This window comes from Notolabrus celidotus, chromosome 21, assembly GCF_009762535.1.
Source record: "Notolabrus celidotus isolate fNotCel1 chromosome 21, fNotCel1.pri, whole genome shotgun sequence".
NCBI classification, from domain to species: domain Eukaryota; kingdom Metazoa; phylum Chordata; class Actinopteri; order Labriformes; family Labridae; genus Notolabrus; species Notolabrus celidotus.
This window is the reverse complement of record NC_048292.1, coordinates 13,714,976-13,735,231: the sequence shown is the minus strand read 5'-3', so window position 1 is coordinate 13,735,231 and position 20,256 is coordinate 13,714,976. Positions and strand designations below refer to the sequence as shown.

Here is a 20,256-nt window from a genome sequence, read left to right as displayed (position 1 = left end):
AGTCTGGATAGCTCATTTCTCTATCGGCTCACACTGTAAGGGGGGTGATTTATTTTTCCAACGCAGCAATTTCGAAGATATTGAGATTACGAGTTTTCCAATAAGAGGCACAGCTGACAGGCAGGAACACTGTAGCTGTTGGCTAGGAGGCTCAAAGCCCGCCTCTTTACGTCACACTGGCTCCACAGCAGCAATACAGCTGCCGCCGATGATTGGCCTCAAAACAGCGCTTCAGAAACAGATGGGTGATGTCACGGATACTACGTCCATATTTTATACAGTCTATGGTTAGCATCTGCAGACTTTTCATTGGGACTTGATCACACAAGTATGGGGAGCAAAAGCAAGTTTATCTGTGAGTGACAATATGTACTATACAATGTCAGAAACACATAAATATACTGGAGGTAGGCACTTTTCTTTATTAGTTGAAGGTGCATTTAGTTTTCAGACATTGTGATGTCTTAATAAGGTGTCCCAGTCCTTCATCTCAAGCCTTCACATACTCACCCTGCCTATCTGATGCAGTCTAAGCCTGTGAGGGTTCCATGTTTAGGCTAAATGGTGGAATATCAATCAATCAATCAAGCTTTATTTACATAGCACCTTTCATACAAGTCAAATGCAACCCAAAGTGCTTTGTAGCGATTGAAAACAAGAAAGTAGCAGAAATAAAATTGTGGCAAGACATATTAGAAAACAAAAAAGGATGTTAAAATAGAGACTGATGCACACCAACAACAATAAAATATGTGTAATTCAAATAAGTTAAAGCATCAAATTGATAACATTGATATCAAAGAATATGAATAGTTAAAATAAATACATTTAAAAAGGGTAAGGATAAGAGTTGAAAATAAAGTCAAGGCTAAAAATATCAATAAAACTGAGTTGATAAATAAAGTAAATAAATGAATGAATAAATAAATAAATAAAAACATAAAAATTTAAAATTAGTAAAATAATAAAGCAACATTTAAATCAATGTAACAGTAAAAAATAAGTAATAAAATTGTTAAATCCTACATAAAAGCCAGACTGAATAAATACGCTTTTAGTTTACGTTTAAAAGTCTCAATATCTCTATCAGCTCCTCTCAGATCCTCCGGCAGGCTGTTCCATAGTTTAGGAGTGTAGTGGCTGAAAGCAGCGTCACCAAATGTTTTTGTTCTCCTCTTAGGAACAGCTAAAAGAAAGGAGCCAGGGGATCTGAGAGACCTTCCTGGTTTATACAAAGTATCTCCAAGATGTAGTCTGGTGCGAGGCCATGCAGTGCCTTATAAACGAGTAAAATCATTTTAAAATCAATACGAATAGAAACAGGCTGCCAATGTAAAGATTTTAAAACAGGCATAATGTGTGCTCTCCTTCTGGTCTTCGTTAAAACTCTTGCTGCTGCATTTTGTATTAATTGTAGTTTGTTTATTGTGCTCTTTGGAAGATCAGAAAGGAGAGCATTACAGTAGTCTAGCCTGCTGGTTATAAAAGCGTGCGTTAGTCTCTCTGTGTTGCTCAGAGAGAGAAACGGCCTCACTCTAGAAATGTTCTTTAAATAATGTTCTATAAAAAGCTGTTTAAGTGATAAAAAGAACATGTGGTTTAAAATTAAAATCAGAGTCAAATAAAACACCGAAGTACTGGACTTCTATTAATTTTATTCAAGTATCTCTGTCTGTCACTTCAGGTTTGTAATAAGGGATCTCTGGCATATCACTGCCCTCTGCTGGACGCTAAAGGTAGAAAGGTAACACCATTCCTCCCCTCTGAGGATCCTTTTAACCCCATGGTAATTTATTTTTTAAATGGGGCCTGCACGCAATCACAAGGGGAAATTGAGAATTTGAGGAGCTCTGCCTGGCTTCTGGTTTCCTCAGCGACTGAGTGTAAATGACAGTATTGGAAAGCTGGGTCAACGACACCTTGGTGGTTCATGTGAGTGTCTGACTATGACTCAAAGAGAGAGGCACGTTGAAACAAAGAAGACTGAGTTAAAAGTGAGCAGATGATAAAGAGAGTTAGATAACACACGGGTAAGAATAAATGTGTTAAAATGTTCATCTGTGTGTGTACTGAGCTTCAGTCTCACACTTTGAAAGTGATTCCAAACTGCAGTTCCTTTTAGCATTATATGCTAATTTTTGCACCTTGCATTAGTCATCGTCACTTATGACTCATAACTTCACAAGCAGGAGGAAGAAATGAGGAAAACAAGAAGGGGAAGACTGATAAATATAACCATGAAAAAAAAATCTCAATAGAACATATTCACACAGGGACTATTTTCCTGCAGCATCATGCTAAAGGTGGGAAGTTAACATTTTATCATTTCACTCTGCTAAGTCAGAGTGTTAGTATTTCAGCTTTTCCTGATTCAGAAGCAACAATCGAGATCATGGACAGTGAAAGTCTGCTGGGACACGGGGCCATATTTCAAGCCTGAAAGAACATCAGCTGCAAGTATTGATTTGCTTTCTAGCTAACATTCATGGTTCAGAATCACGTATGGAAATTAAAAGGGGTACTTAAACTCTACTTATTATTAAAACTAATTTTGAATATTATTTACATCAGCTCATGGTAAAATTCACAGGATGTAATTACGCTAACATGGTAATGTCAGCTGTGTAGCCCTTTCTTCAAGCATCACTAGATTCTTTGTCATATTAACACCAACAAAGTAACATTGTACATAAAGTGGATTATTTTATCAGCTGAGTACTTTAACTGATTTTATTAATTTTTACTTTGCACTAGCTAGTTAGCCAAAAATACCGTTTACAGTACATCCAGTCCTCTTATCTGCACTGCATCTAACCAACAATACATTGTGTTTTTAATCCCACTGAGGAATCCTAGAAAGTTTATCAGCTCATTTGAGGATTATATTACATTTAGTCATTCTTCATCAGACACTGCTCAAACATCCCACCCTGTTATGTCACCAGAAAATGGCTGCTGTGTAGGTCTTTCTACATACCATGTGATTGACTCATTGAAACATTTGAATAGCTACATTAAGAAACTAGCTTAAAAGGATAAAAACAAGCTAGAATTAATAAGAAATTCCCAATGCAAAAAAATATAGAAAATAAATAGATACAAAAAAAAAATCGAACTGAATTGCTAACTCTAGTATGTTAATACCATAGACTGTATAAATAATCAACGTAGTATGATGTCACCCATCTGTTCCTGAACGCTGTTTTGAAGCCAATCGATGGCGGGAGCCATATTGGAAATGCGGAACCCAACCAGGCAGAGTGTGACGTAAAGAGGCGGAGTTTCAGCCTTCTAGCCAACAGCTATGTTCCCATCCGGGGGTCAAGTCAGTCATGTCCTTATTTGGGCAAAAACTCATAATCTTAATATCTTCTGAACCGTCGCGTTAGAAAAAAATTCACCCCCGTACAGTGTGTGCCGATAGAGAAATTAGCTACTTAGAGCCAAGACGATTTTTGAACCAGGCTGTAAACATGTTTATTTCTGCTGCAAAGATCGTCTTTTTTGAATTGGTGTCTATGTGGTTTCTGGTGTTTCTGCAGCCAGCCTCAAGCGGCTTCTCGATGAACTGCAGTTTATAACACTTCCGCATGGGCTTCATATTTTGAGACCAGAGGTTGCCGCTTGGTTAATACCTAGTATTAATACCTAGTATTAACATACTGGTGCATTCATGTTGACAAACTACTTAATACTGGTAGTAAGCAACACAATTGGAAAGAGCTGTTTGAAGAGTTAAACCTTAAAGTTTTGACAAAAGCTAACTTTTTTAGTCTCTCATAATGTAAAAAAGAAGACTTATGAACTTTTAAAATGTATTACTAATAATTGTAAAGAAACAAAATGATGATTTAAGAAACAACTCCAAATGTCTCTCTAACCTTCCATGTCACCGTGGCCCATTGATGATTTCACGTCTGTGCCGTTTGGGATCTTTCCACTGCAAAAACAGAAAACAAAACCCTTTAGCACAGAACTAAACTACAGCTTTATATATTTCATGTGTATTTTATGGTTTTTGAAGGGGTGCGTTAACTTAGATCAAATTGAGGTAAGGTACTTAATACGCTGACTCACAATCGTGGCACTTGGAAGATAGCACTGTCCACCTCGTTCATCTCTCCTTCTTCATCCAACAGGCTGTAGGCGCTGCCGCTCAGGCCGCTGTCCAGAGAGGCGGCAGTGACCGGGGCGTCTCCGGATCTATAGCTGGACCGCGCTGCGCAGAGACACGACCACACCCATCATGACAAAGAGACAGGAAGAGAAATTGCACCACTGCCCGGTCCAAAAACAACAACAACTAGAGCCAAGAAGCCATCATTCATATCTGCGGCAACTATAATCCATCATAATCAACTTAGAATAAGTCATGTCACAGATAAAAAGGAGAGACTATTGAAAGCACACAAGACTGGTTTACAATGAACGGCACAGAAACAGTAGCAAGGAGCACGTGATAGACTTTCTCTCAGACAAAGACACAACATATATAACACACACATGTAAAGCTTTTAACACGAGACAGACAAATCCAGAGATATATCACATATATATGTTGATGCAAACTTAACAAGAGGCACGGAGACACAGTTAGTTACCTAGATGACCTGTTAAGTTTAAACATATTTCAGTTTAGTCATCAGTTTAGTCACACATTGTTAATTTATGTAGTCTCTAATCAGGACGAGTTTAGAGGATGTTTTTAGTGTAGTAATTTAGAGAAATGTTTTTAAAGGTGGTTTAATGCAGCTTTCTTTTCAGATTTTTCCTAATTAAAAAAATTACATATCAACATTTAATTCCCAAACAGCTGATCAGGAAGTGTGATAGAGTATGAATGATGTTGAGATGCGTTGATGTGGTGCAGAAACAGGATCCATGTCAACACGTTTTTCTTTTCAGGCCTCTCAACACGTCCAAGGTTTTGCCGAAGCTCACTAGTACCAGTCTGATGAAGCCACACGGGCGTCATGACACAGCAGAAGTGCATCACATGAAACCTTGAGGCAGTCACTTCCTGGTATTAGTGAGCTGTGTTGGTTGGCCCTTGAGAAAAACGTGTCTTTGCTGCATGGATCTCTGGTGATGTGGGTGCAACTTTCTCTCCTGCTTTGTTTTTGTTTTTTTAAAGCTTGTAAGACTCCTCTCTTTCTTTTTCTTGCAGGTGTGCGTTAGTAGGAGCGCATCCTCTCTTTCTCTCACTCTCTCTCTTTCTCTCCTCGCTCCATCTGTGCTTCAGTCACACGACAGAGAGGGGACTCTCTCACCTCCGATGCTCTGCGGCCTCTCTTCCGACACGGCTTTCCTGAGGGTCAGGTGTCTGCCGTCTGCTCTGCTCCCTTTGGCCGACACGAGCGACGATGATGGCAGGGCCGGCAGCCAATCGGACTGCGCTCTCTGAATGGTGAGCACGCCCACTACGCTGTGTCTCTGGTGCCTCAGAGAGAGGCGGCCTCTTTGGCCTGAAGGGGGTGGGGGATGTGTTTGTTTGTTTTGTCGCAGGCGCAGGTCGCATGTCAGGGGGGGAGTTTTAAAAGATGAAGGGAGGGAGGGGAGGAGCAAGATGGAGATTCAGAGAGCGGTTTATCTTCACGATGGCAACCAGCTTGACTGTCAATCACATGCAGCCACAGTGTGCAGTGCACATTGGGGTGCAGCATCTACTGAGGTGCATTGTGGGTCTGGTAGTTTTTCAAAAAAAAAAAAGGGGAGGGGAGGGTTAGTGGACTGCATGCACAGCCAGCTCAGTGAAGGAGCTTCAGTTTAGCTGGTAGTTGTTTTGTTATAATAAAGAAAGAAAAAAGAAAGAAAAGAAAATACCAAAAGAGGTTAATGATTTTGAAGGGAGGGGATGGGATTGCAACTTTCTTCTGTTACTGCTTGGATCAATCAATCCATAATAACTGCCAGTAGGAGGCAGAAAAGTCTCCTCTTCATGGTTCATTTTATTGAGACAGTTGATATTTTTGTAACCTTTTTTTAAGATGTAAGAGAGTTGGAAATGTTAGTGTGTTTGAGAACAGTTCTTCCTTCAGAATAAAATCTGTTATTTTGTTTCAGTGTCCTTTTTTCGTACCCCGTCATTCATCTGCAATTGTACTTAAATTAAACTACCACATAAAACAGCATCACCTCAATGTAACCAAAGTCAAAGTCTGTTATTTGTTTTATTTTATTTGACTGATTTTTTATGTCCTGTGAGTAATTTTTTTCTAGCTGATTAAGGGTTTTTGTTTGTCGGAATTGGCTTTTAAAAAGCAACCATTAGCTTCTTTGGGTTTATTGAAAAAAGGGTCAAAGTGAGGGAGGGTCAAAGACAATGTGCTGCAGTACAGGTGGGATGCTGGATCTCACATTATTGACTACATACAGAAGAGAAGCGGTGAGAGGTTGACGCACTGTGAGAACATAAAGGGAGAGGACTGAGAGGTTACAGCAGGCGAGGGGGAACCAGGAATAGAAAAGGAAACTGAAGGAACATAAAGAAAAAATAACTGAACAGAAGGTAGAACAGATGAGAGTGAGGAGGCCATGCTGCGTGGGCTTTATTTGCGTCTTGGTTTACTTGGCTGGAGGCGTTGCGGCGGCTGCGGCTGCTGCGCCTGCGGCTGCTGCGCCTGCTGCGGGGCTTCGCCCGCCGCTACTGCAGTGCCGCGGCCACTTCCAGTGCCGCCGTCCTGCTGATGGTGCTGTTGGCGTGCTGCGCTTTTGCTGGTGCGTGAAGCGCCGTGCGAGCGAGAGTGTTGGCTGTGTCCGTGGCTGTGGCTTTGGCTCTGGCCCTCGGACGGGGAAGGCTTCGATGTGCCGGGACTACTGTGAGATTTCTCGAGAGTGGGGACCTGTGTGTCTAAAACAACCAAATTCACCAAATTACAAGAAAAAAAAGCTAATTAAGCTAGCTTACGTGCTCTAACAAGCTGTTACCTTTTAGGCTTTTTTTTTTAGCTGGCATGGTAACTGCCTTATAAAAGTATTATATTTATTAATTTGATAGTTATTACTCTAAGTTAGGGGAGCATTCAAAGCCTTCCACGGCCATGTTGCCCTGTGTGTTAGGGGACAGGTAGAGGGAAGCTAAGGCTAGGCCTCTGAGCTGGGTGACAACATGGCAACCAAGAAAACAGACCATGGGAAAGCAAAAAAGCATGAAGCTTAAGCTGTGACTGGTGCGCAAAAAATGGGAAAAGGTCGGTGCTGGGTTAGAGAAAAGACTGCAGAAAGAAAAACAGGTGGACAGAAGAAAGAGACGAGAGAAGCAGAGACAGGAAGAAAAGAAGAAAAACAGAAATGGCCGAAGCGGCAGACGTTTGTTAGGGGGGTGAAAATCAAGCAGGTGAGGGTTTTTTATCGTGTCCTACCCTTGGCGGGATCAGGAAAGATCCCGTGGCTGCGGCTCTTGATGACAGAAGATTTCGGGGAGTCCTGATTGTCGTGTGAGGCAGCTGTCGTTTTCGGGGAGGAGTGCTGGGAGGAAGGTTTGGAGGAGGTGTGTCGACCTTGGCTCGTGTGGGAGCGCCGGTGGTGGTCGCCTTCGCTCTGCTCCTTCAGAGGGAGCCAGCGTGGGATGTTGTCCAGCTGGGCTGTGTTGGACAGGTCTATGAGGACCTGAGGGAATAACACAGCAGGTTAACATGCAAGTGAATTTAAAAACACAGGTATTCACATCTTGAAAATTATGTTTCTGATAGGTTTACCTCTCCTAAGAAATCATTGGACGAGCACTTATCGTAGTCCCACACACTCACTTCCAGCGTCTTCTTCCTCAGCTAAAATAACACAGGTAAAGAATCAATGCATCCTCACAGTGACCTATTTCATTGAAGTGTGCAATAAAATGGCCAAGAAAGAAACAAATGGAAACAGACAGCTTAAAGAGAAGACAACAGAAGTCCAGAAATTGGTTATGAATGATTCAGGGCCAATGAATCTAAATTAGGATCTAAAATGATATAATTAAATCCCAATGGCATATCCCATCTGCTCCGTTCAAACCAATGGACGGAAGCTTGTCAGCTGCCAGCACAGAAAGGCAATATTTTCTTTCATGAAATATTGCACCATTTGAACATAGTACACTGTTAGTTTTCTACTTCCTGTCTTCAATAGACTGATTCATTTAGTTTTATGGCACTGGTTCAAATGCTGCTTCAGTGCATACTGTAAACTAGGGGTGAGACAGAATGTTGACAGAGTGGCACTACTCTATTAACCCTGCACTTTACCATAGGGGGATCTTGTAGTCTTCAGTTTTTCAAATATCATGATGCATTATTATATGACTTTCTTGAAATGTATCGATAACGGCAGAATCTCTGTATTATCCTTACAGGAGGGAATGTATCAGCTATCTTATCATAATGCATCTAACCATATTGTATTGTGTCTTATCATATATGGTTTTATAAGGTATCATATTGCTTTGTTTGTATCCTATCTTATCACATTGCATTGTTCTGTATAATATCACTCTTATTGCATAAATTAATTGCTTTGTTTTTTGTCATATGGCCCCACATCTTACTGTTATGTATAATTTAATTTGTTAAAAGTTTTATTTCAGATTGTATTAAGTTGTTTTGTGTCCTATTTCATTAGTTTCACTTTGTATCGTAATTAATGTACTGTAACATGACGTGACCTGACGTAATGCATTATATCATATTTTACCATATCCACGTGATGTATTGTAACGTAACAAAAAGTAAGGGAACGGAACTTAACATAACGCATTGTTTCACATTGTATCACATATAATGTAACGTAACACAATGTAACATATTGTAATGTATTGTAGCGTTTTGAAACATATTTTAGCATATCTTAAAGTATCGCAACATATCTTAAAGTATTGTAACATTAAGTATCGTAACATAACGTATTGTGAAATAACATACCTTAACGTAACGTAATGTATCTTAACAATACATATCATAACAACAGTTACATATAGGTAACGTAGCATAAAGTAATGTAACTTAACGGAGAGCATTGTTTCACATTGTGTCATGTGTAATGTAATGTAGCATAACGTAACATATCGTAATGTTTTGTAAAGTTTCGTAACGTATTTTAGCATATCTTAAAGTATTGCAACATATTGTAAAATATTGCAACGTTAAGTATCGTAACATAACGTATTGTGATATAACGTATCTTAACATAACGTATCTTAACAACAGTTACATAAAGTAACGTAAAAATAAAGTAATGTAAGTTAGAGTAACGCATTGTTTGAATTGAATCGTGTTTAATGTAATGTAACATAAAGTAATGTAACTTAACGGAACGCATTGTTTCACAATGTGTCATGTGTAATGTAATGTAGCATAACGTAACATATCGTAAAATATTGCAACGTTAAGTATCGTAACATAACGTATTGTGATATAACGTATCTTAACATAACATATAACAACAGTTACATCAAGTAACGTAACATAAAGTAATGGAACATAACATAAAGTAATGTAACTTAACGTAACACATTGTTTCACATTGTATCATGTGTAATGTAACATAGCATAATGTAACATATCATAATGTTTTGTAAAGTTTTGTAATGTATTTTAGCATTTCTTAAAGTATCGCAACATATCGTAAAATATTGCATCATTAAGTATCGTAACATAACTTATTGTTATATAACGTATCTTTACATAACGTATCATACAAAAGTTACGTAAAGTAACGTAACAAAGTAATGTAACTTAACGTAACACATTGTTTGCATTGAATCATGTGTAATGTAGCGTAGCATAACGTAACATAATATTTTTTAAAATTTCATAACGTATTTTAGCATATCTTAAAGTATCGCAACCTATCGTAAAATATTGCAACGTTAAGTATCGTAACATAACGTATTGTGATATAACATATCTTAACATAACGTATCTTAACATTACATATCATAACAACAGTTACATAAAGTAACATAACTTAACGTAACACATTGTTTGCATTGAATCATGTCTAATGTAACATATCGTATTTTAATGTAAGGTATCGTATCCCAACGTACTGTGACATATTCGTATTGTATTGAATCATAGCATATTATGTTGATCGTCTCTTAATGTACTCATGTATCGTATTGTGAACTATCCTGCAATTCCTACCCCTACTTTTAACCATCAAACAGGTAAGCTTCATTCGCTAGGCCTGTAAAAACTGTGGGTAACACTACATACCTGCTCCAGGAGGATGTTTTTATAGATGACAGTCTGGTTCCACTCTGGGTTGAGGCTCTTGCCGGCGTGTTTGGACCTCCTCTTGTTTTCAGCACTGTGGGGAAATCATTACAACATATTTGGTTACTGGAATACAAAAGCCTTGGTGGAACACCATAATGTGGCGAACACAATATGGTGGAGTATAAGGCACAACGAGGGAAGAGGATGTACGTGACGCACATTGTTTGGTAGTAACAATGTACTGGCCTTCGTGCATGGGTGGCAGGGTGCGATGTCAGGGTGTGCTGCAGAAAAGTCCATTTTTGTTGCCATTGTGTCATTACGGCTAATTCAATTTTGAGGTCCAAAAAACAGATGAAAAAGTAAGCCAGTAATAAAAGAGAGGTTTCTGATCAAATTATGATCATTTAATGCAGAAGGAGAAAATTTCAGTGTAAAAAATCGTAATTAAGCCACCTTTCACTTGGCACAATTAGCATGATCCGACTTTACTGGCTTGGTATTTCACTTGTTTCAAGAGGAAAAATTTTTAAAGTTATGGTGGACCCAATGGAATAGACAAAATGGATGTTTTTTGCCTCATTAGATTTAAGACTGTAGGCTGAAAGTTAGTATTTAAGAGTTATTTTTGTAAAGACAATACTGTATGATGGAATGGGTTTGGCCTGCAGAGCGGATAATGAGTGTGTACTGAAAGTGGTGGGAAATCAGGAGTACATTGAGATGTCAGGGCACGATATCGCACATCACTGAGGGATTTTAATCACAAAACAGGGACGAACCAAAGGATGCCGGGCTTAATGTTAAGATTTCAAATTACAATGGTTTAGAACAAAAACAGACCATCTACCAAAGAAACACAACAGTTAGCTGGGGAAATGTTAACTGTCAGCACAGGGGACTACATGTTTATATGGGAAGAGATGGAAGATGTTAATATTTAGGGATTCGACTTGCTAAAATGCAATGCGACGAGATTACGCCTTAGGGTGAGTGGAACATCATGAGAGTATGGGAACCAGGGGGAATGCACAGTTTAAGGGGGTTAGTGGATTTGACTTTACAAGAAACCACCGATTTAAAAACAGCCTGGACGTTTTGACACCTTCACCAACCAAATTTAAACCAAAACAAAGTGCCGACGTGGGCAAGTCACATACCTGGCATTCTGGACAACCATGACCTGACTGAGGGGGTCCAGCATGCATTAAATATAAAGAACAACATACAGAAACAATAGTCAGAGGGGGGGTGGGGGGGTCAAAGAGAGAGTCTGTGGACTGTGAGTGTGTGTGTGGGGAGGGGGGGTTCACTGTTGATAAAGGTTTGGTATGGGGTTTATCTGTTGTGTGGTCAGTAAAGGGGCCGGAGTCAGGACTGTGGTGTGCTGCAGCGGTGAATTGAGCCGTGTTGTAGTGTCTCATGAATAGCATGTATATGTGCTGAGAGGGCTTTCAGGTGATGTAATGCATCCTTTGGCAACCATAGTGGAGATGGGAGTGACCAAGGCCTTATTCTGGATAAGAGGGATTGAGATTTGGAGATCCAGTTATTATGCTATCCAGGATTAGGTAATCCAGTTTACCTTTTTCCTGGTTTTCAGAGAAAAACTGGATGGATCAACCTAACCAAGATACAGACTTTTAAAGATTACCAAATCCAGATTACCAGTTCTTTTCACTTAAATATGTCAAGTTTGAGATTGAGGCTGTTCTGTTCCTGTATAACATGGAGCCTTAAAGTTTACATATACATTTTTTTGGGGGAAAAATACGTTTTTTTTAAGGTGCAATTTTTTTGGAAAAAATTCTGAGATAAAGTAAGAATTCTTATTATTTTCTCAAAAGTCTGACTTTTTCAAAAAATCTGAATTTTGACTTAAATCTCAAAATTCAGAATCCTGAGAAAAAGCTCAAAATTCTGACTTTAATCTCAGAATTAAAAAAAAAAGTCCCACCTGAAAATGTATTTATTTGCTCGCCTGCGATCTAAATTATTTATTTTTTAGTGGCCTTAACCCTCTTTCCATAACTTCCTCTCCTCTATCACAGAAGTGATTCAGCAATTCAAGAGATAACTGATTTAAAATAAAACAGTAAAAGAAGGGTTAGGTATTAACATCTTTTCTAAAAATTGTTTTGTTTGGCCAATTTAAGAGTCTTACTACTATAATTCCTGTAAATCCAGCTCTCTTCCTGGATTAGGATTACACTGCTTTTTGGGATTAAAGTCATTCTAATTCTACTCAAAAGTTTTAACAATGAAAAACGGATGTTTTTCCCTGTAAGAAAACATGATTGAATAACCAAATCTTTTTGATTTTCTAAAACATTTTCTCTTTTGAACAACCTGATTTAAAGATCTGGTTAAATCCGCTCAGATTATTTTTGAACAACTGAGTTAAACTGGTATAAATTCCTTAGATGGGTTTATAAATGCTAGGACCTCATCCCCAAAACCTGACCTTGGTTGTGTTGGCATTGGTTGTTAGCTAGCAAATCATCACTACTTTCGTTAGCATCAGTGTTATCAGTGGAGAAAGTGCATTGGTTGAGCTAAACTACAAGTTGAAGAGCTCTGGTTGGCAGAACAAAAACCCAAATATGGACAAAAATTGGGGAAATATATAAAAGTTTGCACTTCAAACTGAAGCTGGTAATATTCCACTTGAGAGACAGGTGAAAATGCCTATTTAGAGAAGGGTGTTATGGGTACAGAAGAGCTGGTATGGTCCCTCATGATCTAAATCAAGCAAGCATTTTGGTTGATCCAATTCCTGGTCTTTTTCCCCCTGCTATTTCCTGATATTACTTTAAAAATGCCTTTTACATCAACAACCCATCCAATAATGTTTCTTAACCATCTTTTGTCATGCTAGTAAGAACAGTTTGATGGAGCCAGGAGAAGCATGCCTCCAAAAGTTTACATATCTGCATGTAAACGCTCATTGCTTGATGTCTATCTTTTTCTGCTGCTGTGCATTAAACTTGAATCTACATCAACATTCACAGCAGGAGCTCCACGTTGCGGTTGCCATTAGATCTGTGATGCATCTGAAAAGCCTCTGCATAGAGCGCAGTCGGTGCTCTGGTAGCTGTTAGCATGTCGGTTTACACACATGTAGCATATACACGAGTATTTGCTCACATGTTCCTGTGTGCCTGCTTTGTTAAATAAATTCCCTCTTAACGCTGAGTAAAAACCCACAGAGCAGTTTGATTCATGTGTTAAACTGAAGGCCTGTGAGAGTGGCTGCTGGAAAAGCCCACAGCCGCATTTTATTGCTTTTATCTTCAACGATCCCAGGAAAGAAAAACCCCTCGCTCTCACGAGGGAGCTCATACAGCGGTGAAGGTGGGAGAGTCAATTACATTACAGCACAATCACAGTGAGAAGGGAGCCCTAGACTTACGAGGGAATGTAGATTGTATTGCAAGTAAATGTGAGAGCTATTGATTTTGACTGCACTCACACATACGGTAAAACACCCATCAGCAGGGGCAATAGCAACACAACAATTACATGAGCAACTTCATATCATTTACATAATGTTTACACTGTTCAGGAGCAATAATGGGCGTCTACAGAGCCTGGAGATACATTTTATAACATCTGATGCAAGTGCCGTGGAGTTAATTCTAAAGAAAGGCCATGTGTTGCACATTGAGAGATGTTACAGTAAGCCAAAATCAATTATAAATCAATTTTAAAATGTAGGAAAGTAAGGTTTGAGCTCACAGGAGTGGCTGCCTTTTTGTTTGGATGTCAATGGGAAAACTGAGCAGGTACATCCCTTTAAATTTGTCTCTAAAAGTGGCAAAAACAAACCCTCACGAAAACTATAAGTCTGACACATCCCTCCCTGAATAATCACATTTTGTACTCATTTTGTTCCTGAGCTATTTAAGATGTGCCCCCAGTTTGCACACCCTTGACTCACCCTCTCCCAGGCAGGAGATACACCTTAACAAATGGGTCAGAGTAACCGTTGTTGTCACGCGGGGCAAGGTTTCTGGCCTGCAGCACGTGAACAATCAGGTTGCCAAGCTGCTTGTCGTAATGGATTTGAAGCTGTAAAGAAAATAAAGAAACATTTAATTATGATGTTTTCAAAGTCAGTTTGGGAGAAACAATGTAAGAAAACGTACATTGTTGCAAAGATTAGTGGTAGGGATGTAACAGTACGCTTAACTAACAATACAGTGGAATAGGATCCAATATGCTGTGATTCAAAAATACAATGCGGAAAAAACGTCAAGATAAAAAAAGATATGATAGGATGAGATACAATGTAGACAAAATGATGATAATACGATACAATTCAAGACAATATGATACGATATGATACTATATGTTACGATATGTTACGATATGATACGATATGTTACGATATGATACGACATGATACGATATGTTACGATATGATACGACATGATACGATATGTTACGATATGATACGATATGTTACGATATGATATGATATGATACGATATGTTACGACATGATACGATATGTTACGATATGATACGATATGTTACGACATGATACGATATGTTACGATATGTTACGATATGATACGATATGTTACGATATGATACGACATGATACGATATGTTACGACATGATACGATATGTTACGATATGATACGATATGATACGATATGATATGATACGATATGATACGATATGTTACGATATGATACGACATGATACGATATGTTACGATATGATACGACATGATACGATATGTTACGATATGATACGATATGTTACGATATGATATGATATGATACGATATGTTACGACATGATACGATATGTTACGATATGATACGATATGTTATGATATGATACAATATGTTACGATATGTTACGATATGATACGATATGTTACGATATGATACGACATGATACGATATGTTACGACATGATACGATATGTTACGATATGATACGATATGATACGATATGATATGATACGATATGATACGACATGATACGATATGATACGACATGATACGATATGTTACGATATGATACGATATGATACGATATGATACGATATGTTATGATATGATACAATATGTTACGATATGATACGATATTTTTACGATATGATACGATATGTTACGATATGATACGATATGTTACTCTATGATACGATATGAAACGATATGATACGATATGATACAATATGATACAATATGATACGATATGATCGTTATTTTTACGATATGATACGACATGTTACGATATGATACGATATGATACGATATGCTACGACACAATACGATAGAACATACGACATGATACGATATGATACGATATGATACGATATGATACAATATTTTTACGATATGATACGATATGTTACGATACGATATGATACGATATGATACGATATGATACGATATGCTACGATATGTTACGATATGTTACGATATGTTACGATATGATACGATATGATACGATATGTTACGATATGATACGATATGATACAATATGTTACGATATGATACGATATGATACGATATGATACGATATGATACGATATGATACGATATGCTACGATATGATACGATATGTTGCGATATGATACGATATGATACAATATGTTACGATATGATACGATATGATACGATATGATACGATATGTTACGATATGATACGATATGTTACGATATGATACGATATGCTACGATATGCTACGACACAATACGATAGAACATACAACATGATACGATATGATACAGTATTTTTACGATATGATACGATATTTTTACGATATGATATGATATGTTACGATATGCTACGACACAATACGATAGAACATACGATATGATACGATATGATACGATATGATACGATATGATACGATATGATACGATATGATACGATATGATACGATATGATACGATATGATACGACACAATACGATAGAACATACGATATGATAAGATATGCTAAGATATGTTACGATATGTTACGATATGATACGATATGATACGATATGTTACGATATGATACGATATGCTACGACACAATACGATAGAACATACGATATGATACGATATGTTACGATATGATACGATATGATACGATATGATAAAATATTTTTACGATATGTTATGATATGATACGATATGATAAAGTACGATACGACTTGACACGATATGATACAATATGACACAATACGATACAATACGAAGGAATATAATATGATACGATATGAAACAATATGTTACGATATGATAAAATACGATACGTTATGCTACGACACAATACAATATGGTACGATATGATAGAGTACGATATGATACGATATAATACAATACGTTACGATATGATAAAATACGATACATTGTGCTACGATACGATACAATACACTATGATACGATATGTTACGGTATGATAAAAAACGATAAGGTATGATAAGATACAATACGATATGAAATGATACAATATTATACAATACAATACAATACGGTATGTTAAGTTACGATACGTTACGATTCGATACAGTATGATACGATACGATGCAATTAAGGGTCCAAATGATATAATACAATATAATACATTGTAATACGATGGGGTATGATATCACATGTTACAATACAATGCAATAAAATACAAAAAAAAAAACCATCAAGATAGAAAAAGATACGATATGAACCGATACAATTCAAAAAGATACAATACAATGCCATCTAAAATACAAACAATACGACATGAGTTGCATTGCTGGCTTCATGACACAATTTTCCACAATTTGTTCAAAACCTTCCTGTTTCAATAATAAATGTGTTTCTGTCTAATCTCCCTTTACTGATTTACTACCCTCAAATGAGGTACTGTTACATCCCTTACGAGTGATTCTCAGAACACAAACCAGAATTCACCTCGTATTGTCTTCCATTTACCCGATCTAATAATCCTGTAAAGCTATACAAAACAGTAAAAAACCAAGAGTGAGCCTGTTCTCAGACCTGTATCTCTCCAGAGATGGGATGGGACGGGGTCTTGGTTCCCTCTGCAGTCTGTAAAGAAATAAAAGCAACATGTTCATGCTGGTGAAATCTGTAGGTGGGTTAACTGGTGGGTGTTCATGCTGCACAGTATGTACTGTTTGGAGCTCTGCTTTATATAGATGAGGCTAAAAAAATACAAACTCTCTGAACTTATGCATCAGTGCATCCGTTTGAATATGAAGCTCAGAAAATTCAAAGCAGTGCTTATGGAAACATTCTGCCTGGGTTACATTTTCACTATTCTTTGCTTAAATATACAATTGATAAGCTTAGGAAAGCTCCTTAATGTGGTTGGCTTACAAAAACTTCAGACAAATGTTCCACTTATTTGATGTTCAAACTGCAAAAATGGGCTTTAACTTTCAACAAGTCTCCAGAGACTATTTCTACAATGCAGCTCATATTGATAATACACTTCAGGGATGTGCCTTCTACTCAGTTTTTACAAATGACTACAAGCTGAGAAGTAACAACCTCTAAACTTGCCTTGCTGCTGTGGCGTTTCTTGCTGACAGAGGGCGATCCTGGCTGTCCGGGGCTGGAGGTGGCTGAGGTGGAAGGGGGGAGGCCGGAGGAGGTGGATGAGGGGCCTGCTGCTGAGACACTTTCTGCAGCTCAGCCGCCAGCTGCTTGGGGTCAACACCTGGAGACCTGGGAGGTCTGTCACCTACGGCAGAAGAGTCACAACACGGTCATTACTTCCTTTATATTACCCAGCTTTCTTACTAATCTTCCAGTTGTGTGAGATGCTTGATTCTGATTGGTCAATACCCATTGACAACAGTTATTAACTTTCACTAAAGGTGCATTTTGAGCAAGAGTTTCGGGGTCTTTTAGCCCCTAGAACTACTTTACCCTGAACTAAAAGGTTCTGTGCCCCGCATGGTTATCTGTGTTTCGCCCGCGGGTAGATTGTGCAAATCAGGCCAGTGGCTAATGGAGGGGAAAAAAAGGTAAATGCACTACACCACCTGACCATTAGAGGGCAGTAAAATAAAGACGGATGGTATTCATTACAGATGACACCATAGAAGCAGGCGGACAGGCAGGTATCATTATGAGCAACACAAGAGTTAGCCTGTTAGCATGAAGAGACTCAGCTTGCACTGTTTTAGGTCGTGCTATATTTCATAACAGATGCATTCACTGAATCAACACTTGACAGGTGAGAAGCGCGAGTAGAAAAGACGTTTCAACACGACTTTAAAATCCTTTTAACTCAACAAGCCGTGGCAGAGATCGGCTGGTGTTTTGGTTTAAACCGCAACCCTGTTAGCTGCTGACTTTCAGTTGGATGCGTCCCTCATAAACGTCTTTAGACAATCATCAATATCTGATGAAGATATTTTGAATCTTAATAAATAGCTGTTTTCAATAGTTGTGTAAACTCCACAAACACTGTTACGTTCAGCTGAAGGTCTACAGTTTACAGGGTCACATTGAAAACCGTAACACAGAGAGAGATGTATTCACGGTGGGCTGAGAAAAGAGTACTGTTACAAGCTGCTAAATCAAGGGAATCACAGCTTCTTATTTTTAAAAAGTACACACAGATACATAACTGATAGAACAAAGTAAAGAAAGAGAAATCCAGTGAATCACAGATGTGTGTGATGTTATCGTGGACGGCGGGCGGAATAAGAACACTGCAGGTAATCTACCAATCAGACAAGTTCAGCATTGCAGGCCCTGCCACCCAAAAGCCCCGGGACCTTTGAAAAGTACTGCCCTATAGCAGGGGCTTTTTAGGTTGGAGATTATCTACCCCTGAACTAAATTTAGACCCTGGGTCCACCGGTCGAAAACGCATTAAGTTCCAGGGTAAAGTTCCTCTGGTTGAAAAATGCCTTAACGTGCACAATGCTAGAGGCAAACTGATCAAACATCACGTCAAATCAAACCGCGGAAAGGAGTTCTGGCACATTTTGCTTCTGCTTGTTGACACCATAGATGGTAAAGCAAGGTTAAACTGCTAGAGTCCGTTAGCATCAAAACAATGTGGCTAAAACGCTAGTTTCAGCTAGCATCATTAATCGGCAGGCTATGGACATTTTCGTATTGGACCCTGTCCAGCAATACTAGTAACGGCAGCGGAGCAGGTGAAAGCAACTTTAAGTTACTGATCACTAAAAAAGAAACTTAAACCATGAGCAGTGGTGATGATTGCAGCAGGGTTCAAAGTTGTGACATTTGCCACAGGTTAATGTTAAATCGACTGCAACAGGGAGATAAGAATCCATCACCATGGAACTCTAACTGCCGCAGAATTGCTGGGACTATTCTTTAAAGACTGTATACATAAATCATTTTGGATCAATAAAAATATTTTTTAATCAAGGTTTTTGCCAAGGTGTTTGTATTTTAGGTCAGCAGCCGGGTAATGAGTGAGATAATATATGGTTAGCAGGTATTATTAGAAACAGAATCCCTTCAGGGTGGACAAGACTCACACTTTTCTTGTCTCACCCTGTCAGGATTCTATTACCCATAACTACCTGCTCACCATACATTATCCCTTACTTATATACATTTACATTGTTTGATCACTTAGCTGTTAGCCACTTGTATGGATATACTTGCTATGGTTTTGTCTGTTGCTATCAAAGTTTGGCCTTTTGTCCTTGTTGTAAGCCCTACAATCCAACAACCAACCAAAATAAATTCATCATGTACGTGATTCAAATCTCCATCTGTCTTTGTATAGACACTTTGCGATTCATATTCTGAAGAGCATCATTGAACAAAAGCATCCACTCAATAAATGTATGCACACATACAAAGAACCTTGTACTATGGAGCACTTATACCAAGGCTTTAAAGAGCAGTGCCTCTTTGGAGAACAATCGAATGTTCCCAGTGTTTTTCAGATAGAAAGGGGAAAATAGGCCACCAGTGATACACAGGCGGGGCCGAGAGAAAAAAGAGAATTGTAGATGAAAGCGATATTAGATAGCAAAAAAAATAATTGCAAGAAAGTATGAGGAGGAGAGTTAATTTGGAAAATGTGACGGCAGAGAAGAGACGGTGGCGGGGA

At 38.4% G+C, this 20,256-nt stretch overlaps 1 protein-coding gene across 1 annotated transcript in view; it reads right to left on the bottom strand.

Moving 5' to 3' along the window:
• The window catches only part of LOC117805000 (protein piccolo-like), a 72,906-nt gene that overhangs the window by 5,767 nt on the left and 46,883 nt on the right, over positions 1–20,256 (bottom strand). The window contains 9 exon segments of the mRNA XM_034673514.1: positions 3,882–3,940; positions 4,078–4,219; positions 7,362–7,608; positions 7,698–7,769; positions 10,194–10,287; positions 14,137–14,267; positions 17,181–17,231; positions 17,709–17,783; positions 17,786–17,889. Of these exon segments, the coding sequence (XP_034529405.1) occupies positions 3,882–3,940; positions 4,078–4,219; positions 7,362–7,608; positions 7,698–7,769; positions 10,194–10,287; positions 14,137–14,267; positions 17,181–17,231; positions 17,709–17,783; positions 17,786–17,889 (975 nt within the window).